General features: G+C 45.1%; 1 protein-coding gene across 1 annotated transcript; it reads right to left on the bottom strand.

Moving 5' to 3' along the window:
* Positions 1-7,709: 7,709 nt before the first annotated feature.
* LOC138287732 (valacyclovir hydrolase-like) lies at positions 7,710-9,109 on the bottom strand. Its single transcript, XM_069228446.1, has one exon. The coding sequence runs from the start codon at positions 8,849-8,851 to the stop codon at positions 7,988-7,990; it is 864 nt and encodes a 287-aa protein (XP_069084547.1). The 5' UTR covers positions 8,852-9,109; the 3' UTR covers positions 7,710-7,987.
* Between the last annotated feature and the right edge of the window lie 1,543 nt (positions 9,110-10,652).

The following is a 10,652-nucleotide window of genomic DNA, read 5'->3' as shown; positions in this document are numbered from 1 at the left end:
CCAGGGGACCAGTGGGTGGGAGGGCGAGGGGACTTCCACGGGGGAGGCTACTACCACAGGAGGTAGTGACTCTGAGACCTCCTCCGATGGGGGTCCTCCGGCGGTGGCGGACCCTAGTGCACACACCACTACCGTGAGATCTTCTGCCACCACCCATACCAACACCGCCCTCCCTTCTGCTCCCCACCAAGTTGCCTGTGCCCGCCCACCCAGAAAGGTGGGCGTCTCCTTCGCCCCAGGCACCTCCTCCCCTGCCCCAGTCAGCCCTGCTGCCCTCACAGAGGAGGCTATAGACCTCCTGAGAACCATCTCTGTAGGGCAGACAATCGTCAATGCCATCCAGGGTCTGGCATCAGAGGTGCAGCAGACCAATGCCCATCTGGATAACATTCACGGTGCTGTGTCTGCCCTACAGAGATCTTTTCAAGCTCTGGCCTCCTCTCGGACGGCAGCCAGTTTCCCTGGCCATTCCGTCCCCCCTCCAACCTCCTCTACCCCTTCCAGCAACCCACTCCCTTCACCCGTCCAAAGCACACATTCAGACCCGCTTACAGGCACATCAACACACAAGAAGCACACTTCAAAACACAAGCACCACACCTCCCACCAAAAGCTTTCACACAGCCAACAGACACCTGCACACACAAGAACGTCCACTTCCCCCAGTGTGCCCACCTCTTCCGCCTCCGTCTGTCCCCTCAACATCCACACCCTCATGCACTGCACCTTCACTCACTGTTACTGCTCATCTTCCTGCACTCACAATAGCAGACAGCCATACATGCACCCCATACACCACACCTGCACTCATCACCTCTACTGTAGTTGACACATGCAGCACACTCACCAGACTTGCAGACACCCACCCAACATACATCCACACTAGCTGTCTGTCTTCTCCCACTGTGTCCACCCCAACTCCCAAGACACACAAACGCACCAAGACACCCACCCATCAGACATCCACCACACCACAGCATACTGAGCAGTCACCTGCACCCACTACACGCACACCTACAGCCCATACATCAATTCCCTCTGCCTCCACTCCCACGCCCTCCCCAATTGCTCCCAAAAAACTGTTCCTCTCCCATGCTGACCTCTTCCAACCCACTGGCCCACCCCGTCTTGTCCCCAAACGTGTCGACCTCCTTGCCCTTTCTGCTCCTTCCACATCACAGCCCACCCCGGTCCAGCCTTCCCATTCCCGTGCCCCTTCCCCGGTGAAGAAGAAGGCCCGGTCAGAGCCTAGGCCATCCAGCTCCACCCGAGCCAAACAGCCCCCACCCCTTTCAAATGAGAAGCCCACCCCCCCTCCACAAGAAAGTCAAAGTCCCACCCCCGTTAAAAATCCCCACCCCGACCCTCCTGCCCCCCTTCCGTGAGGTGCCTGGATCCCCATATGGTGCCCCATTCTGTGGAGTACCCAGCACTTGTGGGAGTCAGGTGTGGCCCGTTGTGGCCCAAGACAATGTACAGTTTACGGACTGGTCGTTGGCCCTGTTAGCACTGTTTAGCTCAGTGAGCTAATAATTAAAGTTTGTGTGTGGCCTGTGTTTGGGCTGCACACAGTTACACCCTGGTGTTTGTTTAAATTTTTTATGGGTGTGGGGCTATTGTATGTACTATGGTCAAGTTGCAGTGGCCTTCGGTCGGTTACGTACCTCTTGGTGTGGGGTGTCTGACTTGTGCTGCTGGGAAGGGTTGGGGGGCGTTGCAAAGTGGGTGGGGTGTGTGGGTATGTAACTGTGCCCTTTCCTCCCTTGTGTCGTAGGTTGCGGTACTTACCGTCGTCATCTTCGTCGGCGGTCTCTGTCGTGTATGTATATGGCAAGGAGCTGGGCTGGCATGATAAGCAGCTCTCTGTCCATGGCTGCCGCTGCACGTTCTGTGGAACTCCGGTGAGTGTTTCCTTATATTTGGTTCATTTCCGCCTGGCTTTGTGTGGCGGTGGTTCCCGCCCCGGAACTGCCGGCAGAATGGTGGTTCATAATTTGATGGGAGGTTTGGGCCTTTCCGACGGCCTGTGGGCGGACTCTGCCGTCGTCGGCGGGACTCCTTTCCTGGCGGTGGGTGGTTCGCGGGATGCGTGTGTTTCATTTGGATCATTATTTGGCGGTCCTGACCACTCTTCTGTTGGCGGTTTCAACTGCAACCGCCGGCGTAGGGGAACGGACCGCCATGTTCATAACGAGGGCCTTTGTCTGCACTTCAGGCAGAAAATTAAATGTAATAAGCAATCATCCCAAGCTGGTTCTTGGCTTTTGGATCAACACCCCCTACCTGGAAAATAAGTATAAAGGTGGACACAAATCATCCCATTACATTCTAGTTCCAACTTTTTCTAGACCCAAGGAGGGAGTGCCAACCCTTCTCCCCTCCCCCTAAGACGGAGAAATCAAGTAAAGTCTACACAACTTGCTAGAGTTCAGTGCATCTGAGTGTGCCAAGAAGCCTACATGTCAGCTCAGATAAAGCAGAAGTGTGCTTTGCTAACTATGCAAAGTATCATCAACCCCAAGTGACAGCCTGCCACATAGCAACACTGACACATAACCATTGGTACATGTTCTGCCACTGCCTCCTACGTACTGCGAGTCCCTGCAACATTACTGTAGCAGAGAAACCCCACCCACCTGGGGGCTCCAAATGAAGAAGAGTGGTCACTGAAGAGGCCTGCCGTGATGCCTCTAGCTTCAAGATCCAAGAAGTAGGGCCAATAGCCTATGCCCACTGGCTGAAATACTGACTGTGAAACAGCGAAGGTTTTATAACCAACCCGTGCGCTGGACCGCATCCAAACAGGTAACACAAGACCTGCATCTAGAAACTGAAACACTTTGTTTTGTTCTGCATGTTAGAGTAATAAATGCAACTGAGAACTATTTTTAAGCAAAATACGAAATTAGCTGACCTACGGGTTACTGAACAGAGATGTTGGTCACACAGCTGAATTGTGAGTTTGCACATGTACCCAATGACTGCCTATGATATTTTGTATTGATGCTAGAATACTATAGAATTGGCTAGAGTCCTGTAGTCGTGTTGTAGAACCTTCAGCAACCACCCCCATTACTGAGTGTAGTATTTCATTTTTGGTGAAATTACAGTACATCTCCTTATTTCCTTTCAATAAGGAAAGTACCGGGATGGCCAGTGAAGTACTGCGTATGTTTTCCCGCTGCTTAGGTTCAGGGTTTCCCTAAAGTACTTCTCTGAGAACCTTTTGATTGCTTGCTCTGACAACCCAAGTTCAGAACGGTGTACTTGCTCAGACTGCAGAACCACAGTAGGAAAGGCCCTAGAGACAAATTACCCTATCCACCATGGTTGTGGACCAGTAGCCCCAACTTGGCCAGTGGCTTCCCGAAGGTCTGCCAACCATCTATGCTTTGTCAGAAATTGATTTAATGGAAGTTTCTATAGAGCAAAATCATTGACGGTGTGGCGGCGACCTTCTGTCAGAAGGAACCGTATGCAAGATGTCAAAAAGATAGCCAAGAATAAGAAAAAAATAAAGAATACTTACTTACATGTAAGAGGTAGAGAGTCTGAAGAGTATTAGCTTGTATCACATAATGGTTTTAATAAAAGAACCTTTAGTTCAATGTCTTTATTTATCGAGTTGTGCAATGTTTGACTTCCTAATTTGGCAGAACAAACTCTTACTAACTGAGTTGGCCCACACCACACCATCCCTCCTTTTGTATTAATTCTGAGGCAACATACTTCTGAAGCAGCAAAGAGGGTAAAGTTTTGTTTTTAAAAATCTTATTTAGTAGTACTTACAAAATAAATTAGAACTACCACACAGGTCTAAGTTTGAATTAAAAAGAGGACACAAAATTAGAATTTACAAATGTGTAATGAATGGTATTTTAAACAAGATGAAAGATTAAGGGCCTGATTAAGACCTTGGAGGAGGGGATTACTCCGTCACAAACGTGACAGATATCCCATCCGCCACATTAGAAGCTCCATACGATATAAGGAACTTGTAATATAGCGGGTGGGATATCCGTCACGTTTCTGATGGAGTAATCCCCTCTGCCAATGTTGTACTTAGGCCCTAAATCAGAAAACCTAGATTAAACTGAAGAACGCTGGGCTGGTAAGGGACATCTATGTTTTGGGCAATCTCTTCAAATTGCAGTTTGGAAAAATGTTAGACACAAGACTTAACTTATATATAACTAGGACAAAGTGTTTTATATTCTTTGTCTGTACCTTAATTGTATAGCGCTCACCGGCAAGGCACAGAGTGGCAAAAATATAGTGATCCATTACATAACTGAATGAATGAACCAACATCTATAAAGCGCAAGTGTACACCAAATTACAGGTATCAAGGAGCAAGAGACAAGCCAGAAATATTCATTCTGAAAATACACGTAGAAATATTTTCTGATCCTAACAACTTTGTACCCTAAAAGAACATCAAAACCATACAATACAAACAAATACCATGGCCTTTTACTACTACATCACCCTCATCCAAAAACAGGAAATAAACTGAATCTCCTCCCACTAGGCCCACCTCTTAAACAACTTTAGGAAACAACCATGTTCATAGTTTCGTCCTAAAACTGAGCAGGTTTCTATCAGCTCTAAGATCGGCCGGCAAATCATTCCAAAGCTGAGCAGCTTTGACCCTGAAGGACCTGTCACCCACTCTGATTTTCTAATTTTTTATCTCAATCTAGTTGGCTGTGGCAGACCTCAGAGTCCTCCTAAGACGATTTGTGTAGCAAGACTGGCCCTATGCCGTTTACAGCTTTGTGAACTATACAGAGGGCCTTAAACTTAATACGTTCCTTCAAAGGCAGCCAATGCAGTGCTCTCAACGTTGCTGATGCAGAGTCCCTTCTCATTAGATTCAGGGTGAACTTGTCTGCCAGTTTTTGTACCCTAAATAGTCTGCTAAGAAGGTAGTCTGGTACTCCCAAAATCAGTGCATTGCAATAATCTAGTGCAGAGTTCTTCGAACTGGGGGTGGGCCCCCCTAGGGGGGCCTCAAGTGATCCCAGGGAGGCCCCAGACTCTGGACAAAATAAATATTATACCGATAACAGGCCTTTGTTTTGAGCAGAAGCATGTTATTGCAGTTTTAAAAAGGTAACAGTACTTAACTGCAATGTTTAAATAGGTTTAGACATATTTAAACATTGCCATGTTTATAAAATAATTGGGAAAAATTCTGAAGGGGGGGGGCAATGATTTTTATTTTTCAACTGGGGGGCCGCGGCATTAAAAAGTTTGGAGACCTCTGATCTAGTGTAATCAAAATCATGCTTTGCACTGTTAGTCTGTGTGCAGACAATGGTAAAAAAGGAACAATTTTCCTTACGTTTCTCAGGAGGCCAAAGCAAGTGGTTGCAGTCTTCCTAATATGGTTTTCAAGAGACAGTCTATTACTCAGTTGGATACCCAGATTGCGCACAGGCTGAAAAATCTGTGTTTGTCCACAGCAATTTTCTTTTTTTGTTTGGCAGTTCTCTAGGGTAGTTGGCATTGAGACAACATGTCTAATGTACCAGACTAAACACTGGTGGTAAATCGACCTATTCCTTCAGAGGGGTGTTTCGGATGCCAACCTGTTTTGGCTGCACAGAGAAAAAGAAGAGCAGAACATAATTTAGGTTTTGCACTGCAAAGACAGATTTGAATGTTTCAATAACACCCACTTGCCTAAAAGGAATAAAAACCTTGCCTTGAATGTAAAAATGTTCTACTGTTTTACAAAGTGGGCTGCTGTCAAAACCGAAGGGCATGTAGGGCAGAGTGTTGTGCACCAGCTCAAATATTACAGGGAGTGCAGAATTATTAGGCAAATTAGTATTTTGACCACATCATCCTCTTTATGCATGTTGTCTTACTCCAAGCTGTATAGGCTCGAAAGCCTACTACCAATTAAGCATATTAGGTGATGTGCATCTCTGTAATGAGAAGGGGTGTGGTCTAATGACATCAACACCCTATATCAGGTGTGCATAATTATTAGGCAACTTCCTTTCCTTTGGCAAAATGGGTCAAAAGAAGGACTTGACAGGCTCAGAAAAGTCAAAAATAGTGAGATATCTTGCAGAGGGATGCAGCACTCTTAAAATTGCAAAGCTTCTGAAGCGTGATCATCGAACAATCAAGCGTTTCATTCAAAATAGTCAACCGGGTCGCAAGAAGCGTGTGGAAAAACCAAGGCGCAAAATAACTGCCCATGAACTGAGAAAAGACAAGCGTGCAGCTGCCACGATGCCACTTGCCACCAGTTTGGCCATATTTCAGAGCTGCAACATCACTGGAGTGCCCAAAAGCACAAGGTGTGCAATACTCAGAGACATGGCCAAGGTAAGAAAGGCTGAAAGACGACCACCACTGAACAAGACACACAAGCTGAAACGTCAAGACTGGGCCAAGAAATATCTCAAGACTGATTTTTCTAAGGTTTTATGGACTGATGAAATGAGAGTGAGTCTTGATGGGCCAGATGGATGGGCCCGTGGCTGGATTGGTAAAGGGCAGAGAGCTCCAGTCCGACTCAGACGCCAGCAAGGTGGAGGTGGAGTACTGGTTTGGGCTGGTATCATCAAAGATGAGCTTGTGGGGCCTTTTCGGGTTGAGGATGGAGTCAAGCTCAACTCCCAGTCCTACTGCCAGTTCCTGGAAGACACCTTCTTCAAGCAGTGGTACAGGAAGAAGTCTGCATCCTTCAAGAAAAACATGATTTTCATGCAGGACAATGCTCCATCACACGCGTCCAAGTACTCCACAGCGTGGCTGGCAAGAAAGGGTATAAAAGAAGGAAATCTAATGACATGGCCTCCTTGTTCACCTGATCTGAACCCCATTGAGAACCTGTGGTCCATCATCAAATGTGAGATTTACAAGGAGGGAAAACAGTACACCTCTCTGAACAGTGTCTGGGAGGCTGTGGTTGCTGCTGCACGCAATGTTGATGGTGAACAGATCAAAACACTGACAGAATCCATGGATGGCAGGCTTTTGAGTGTCCTTGCAAAGAAAGGTGGCTATATTGGTCACTGATTTGTTTTTGTTTTGTTTTTGAATGTCAGAAATGTATATTTGTGAATGTTGAGATGTTATATTGGTTTCACTGGTAATGATAAATAATTGAAATGGGTATATATATTTTTTTGTTAAGTTGCCTAATAATTATGCACAGTGATAGTCACCTGCACACACAGATATCCCCCTAACATAGCTAAAACTAAAAACAAACTAAAAACTACTTCCAAAAATATTCAGTTTTGATATTAATGAGTTTTTTGGGTTCATTGAGAACATGGTTGTTGTTCAATAATAAAATTAATCCTCAAAAATATAACTTGCCTAATAATTCTGCACTCCCTGTACTGTTAAGCAGCAAATAACAAATTGAACTCCATCCAGACCACATCAGTCTTTCATTATTGTGTACCGGATCAAAACGTGCTCCTTTGTGAGTTTGTGCAGCACATAAATTCTTATTCTTGTTTTTTAGCACTGTCACAGCAAACTTTGTAGATAATAGCTGCATTGAAAACCCTAGATTATCCACTCAGCTGTTTATATTTTAGACACCTGGCAATGCAATGGCATTAAATGGAAGTTTGCTATGAAAAGCTTTCCTGTGCATTACTTCCTAGATGGAACTGTCTGCACGCAAATGTAGAAGACTGGCATAAAATTACAAAGAGTCCGAAATCTAAGACATCATTAAGAACCAGTGTATTGCTCTAACACAAAATTTGAAAAACCCTCCCAAAAATTCGCATTTCAAAGTCCACTATCATGTTATTGTAAGCGCTCTCAATGGCCCATAGGAAAAAAACATGAATCTAGAAGGATTGCAACCTTAAAAAAATAGACAAGTGTGAAAAAAACAAAGCGGTCCTTAGATTATTCACATCAATTATTAACGGTTTTCCAAATTAATATTCGTTTTAAATATCCACAGCTTTACTTCTCCCTTGAGACTGTGAACTTTTGTTTATTTCAAGAAGTCTTCCACTAGCCTATTGAATTCTTCTGCAAAGCGCAAATGTAGGTTGTGCTTCCCTTCTGTCATCACATGTAACTTTGAGTCTTTAATCTGCTGGTGAATGAATTTTGGGTGAAAAGGCGGGACCATGGCATCCTTCTGGCCATGTATAATAAATGTTGGACAATCAATAAAAGGCAACAAATGGCGGCAAATGTTACCGTTGGAATTCTTAGCAAAATGGTTCATTCCCTCCACCCAAGCATCAAAGGTTTTAGCCAGGTATTCTCTGCCGTATATTTCCTCCATGGGTTTCCTCATGTTTTCACTCCATTTAGAAATGTCTCGCACAGCGTTGTATAGTTTCAGATCCTCTTCAGTTATATATGAATTTGCACCCCAAACGACAAGTTTGTGGACAAGCGCGGGGTACTTCGCAGCTGCAATCAGGGCAGTTATGCCGCCGTCACTCCAACCCAATAAAGAAAACCTCTTGAATTTCAAGGCATGCATCAGATCCACGGCATCCTTTGCGTCCCTTTCAAAGAAATCTGGAGGAAAATCCCTGTTGGGAGGGATGGAGCGGCCGTATCCCCGAGGATCCCAGGCCACAACCGTGAACAACTCTTTATTCAGAGTCTTGAGCTGTGGTCCGAAATCTGTCTCTCCACAGCCCATAGCCCCTGGAAGAAGCAAGACGGCTTGATTTCCGTGCCCAGTGTGTTTATAGTGCAGATGGACGCCGTTCACTTCAACCTTGCCGGAGGCCACAGAGGAGCAAGGACAAACAGACAGGTTGAGTGGAATCCAAGTCACAGTATTCATGAGTCTAGAAAGGCACCGTAGGGAAGACTTTGCAGTCGACAAGGTCATGTTGGCGCCTACCTCTACAATAGGAAACCTTGCCGAAGCGTTCCGATACTTGAGTCCAACAATGAGTTAAGATGCCTTAAGATGGTATCGCAGACAGCGAGCAATGGTGCAGTGTAAATGTACGCCCTATCGACACGTTCAGTTCGTAAATTTAACCCAGCCTCCGTTGCTTATTTCGCTCTAACTTCAATACTTCCGGGTTGGATTACAGACATTCTGTGACAGAGCGTATTCTTGGAGCTCTTTGTGAGTGGGAGGGACTCCTAAAATGCAAAGTGCACTAGGGTTGGCTTATTGTCGTACCTCAACCAATCCTAGAGTGCTGCACATAATTGTCAAATGTTTATTGGCTGTGAAGTTCTACTTGCGTCTGCGCTCTATAAACTTCGTAGGATAGCGGTGCCCCGTAACCCCTTCGCTGCCAGGCCTTTTCCCCCTCCTGTGCCAGGCCTTTTTTTGGCTATTTGGGGCAGTTCGCGTGTAGGCCCTCATAACTTTTTGTCCACATAAGCTAGCCAAGCCAAATTTGCGTCCTTTTTTTCCAACATCCTAGGGATCCTAGAGGTACCCAGACTTTGTGGGTTCCCCTGAAGGAGACCAAGAAATTAGCCAAAATACAGCAACAATTTCGTTTAAAAAAAAAAAAAAAAAAAAAAATGGGCTGCAGAAGAAGGCTTGTGGTTTTCCCCCTGAAAATGGCATCAACAAAGGGTTTGCGGTGCTAAAACCACTATCTTCCCAGCTTTCAGGAACAGGCAGACTTGAATCAGAAAACCCAATTTTTCAACACAATTTTGGCATTTTACTGGGACATACCCCATTTTTACTATTTTTTGCGCTTTCAGCCTCCTTCCAGTCAGTGACAGAAATGGGCGTGAAACCAATGCTAGATCCCAGAAACCTAAACATTTCTGAAAAGTAGACAAAATTCTGAATTCAGCAAGGGGTCATTTATGTAGATCCTTCAAGGGTTTCCTACAGAAAATAACAACTGAAAAAGAAAAATATTGAAATTGAGGTGAAAAAAACATAAATTTTTCTCTACGTTTTACTCTGTAACTTGTTCCTGCAATGTCAGATTTTCGAAAGCAATATACCGTTACGTCTGCTGGACTCCTCTGGTTGCGGGGATATATAGGGCTTGTAGGTTCATCAAGAACCCTAGGTACCCAGAGCCAATACGTGAGCTGCACCCTGCTGTGCGTTTTCATTCTATACCGGGTATACAGCAATTCATTTGCTGAAATATAAAGAGTGAAAAATAGCTATCAAGAAAACCTTTGTATTTCCAAAATGGGCACAAGATAAGGTGTTGAGGAGCAGTGGTTATTTGCACATCTCTGAATTCCAGGGTGACCATACTAGCATGTGAATTACAGGGCATTTCTCAAATAGATGTCTTTTTTACACACTCTCTTATATTTGGAAGGAAAAAATGTAAAGAAAGACAAGGGGCTATAACACTTGTTTTGCTAATCTATGTTTCCACAAGTCTCCCAATAAAAATGATACCTCACTTGTGTGGGTAGGCCTAGCGCCCGCGACAGGAAACGCCCCAAAACGCAATGTGGACACGTCACATTTTTTTAAAGAAGACAGAGGTGTTTTTTGCAAAGTGCCTACCTGTAGATTTTGGCCTCTAGCTCAGCCGGCACCTAGGGAAACATACCAAACCTGTGCATTTTTGAAAACTAGAGACCTAGGGGAATCCAAGATGGGGTGACCTGTGGGGCTCTGACCAGGTTTTGTTACCCAGAATCCTTTGCAAACCTCAAACTTTGGCTAAAAAAACACATTTTCC

The sequence above is a fragment of the Pleurodeles waltl genome, chromosome 4_1 (assembly GCF_031143425.1).
Source record: "Pleurodeles waltl isolate 20211129_DDA chromosome 4_1, aPleWal1.hap1.20221129, whole genome shotgun sequence".
Classification (NCBI taxonomy): Eukaryota; Metazoa; Chordata; class Amphibia; order Caudata; family Salamandridae; genus Pleurodeles; species Pleurodeles waltl.
Note: the sequence above shows the minus strand (reverse complement) of the source record. Positions and strands in the feature narration are given on the sequence as shown.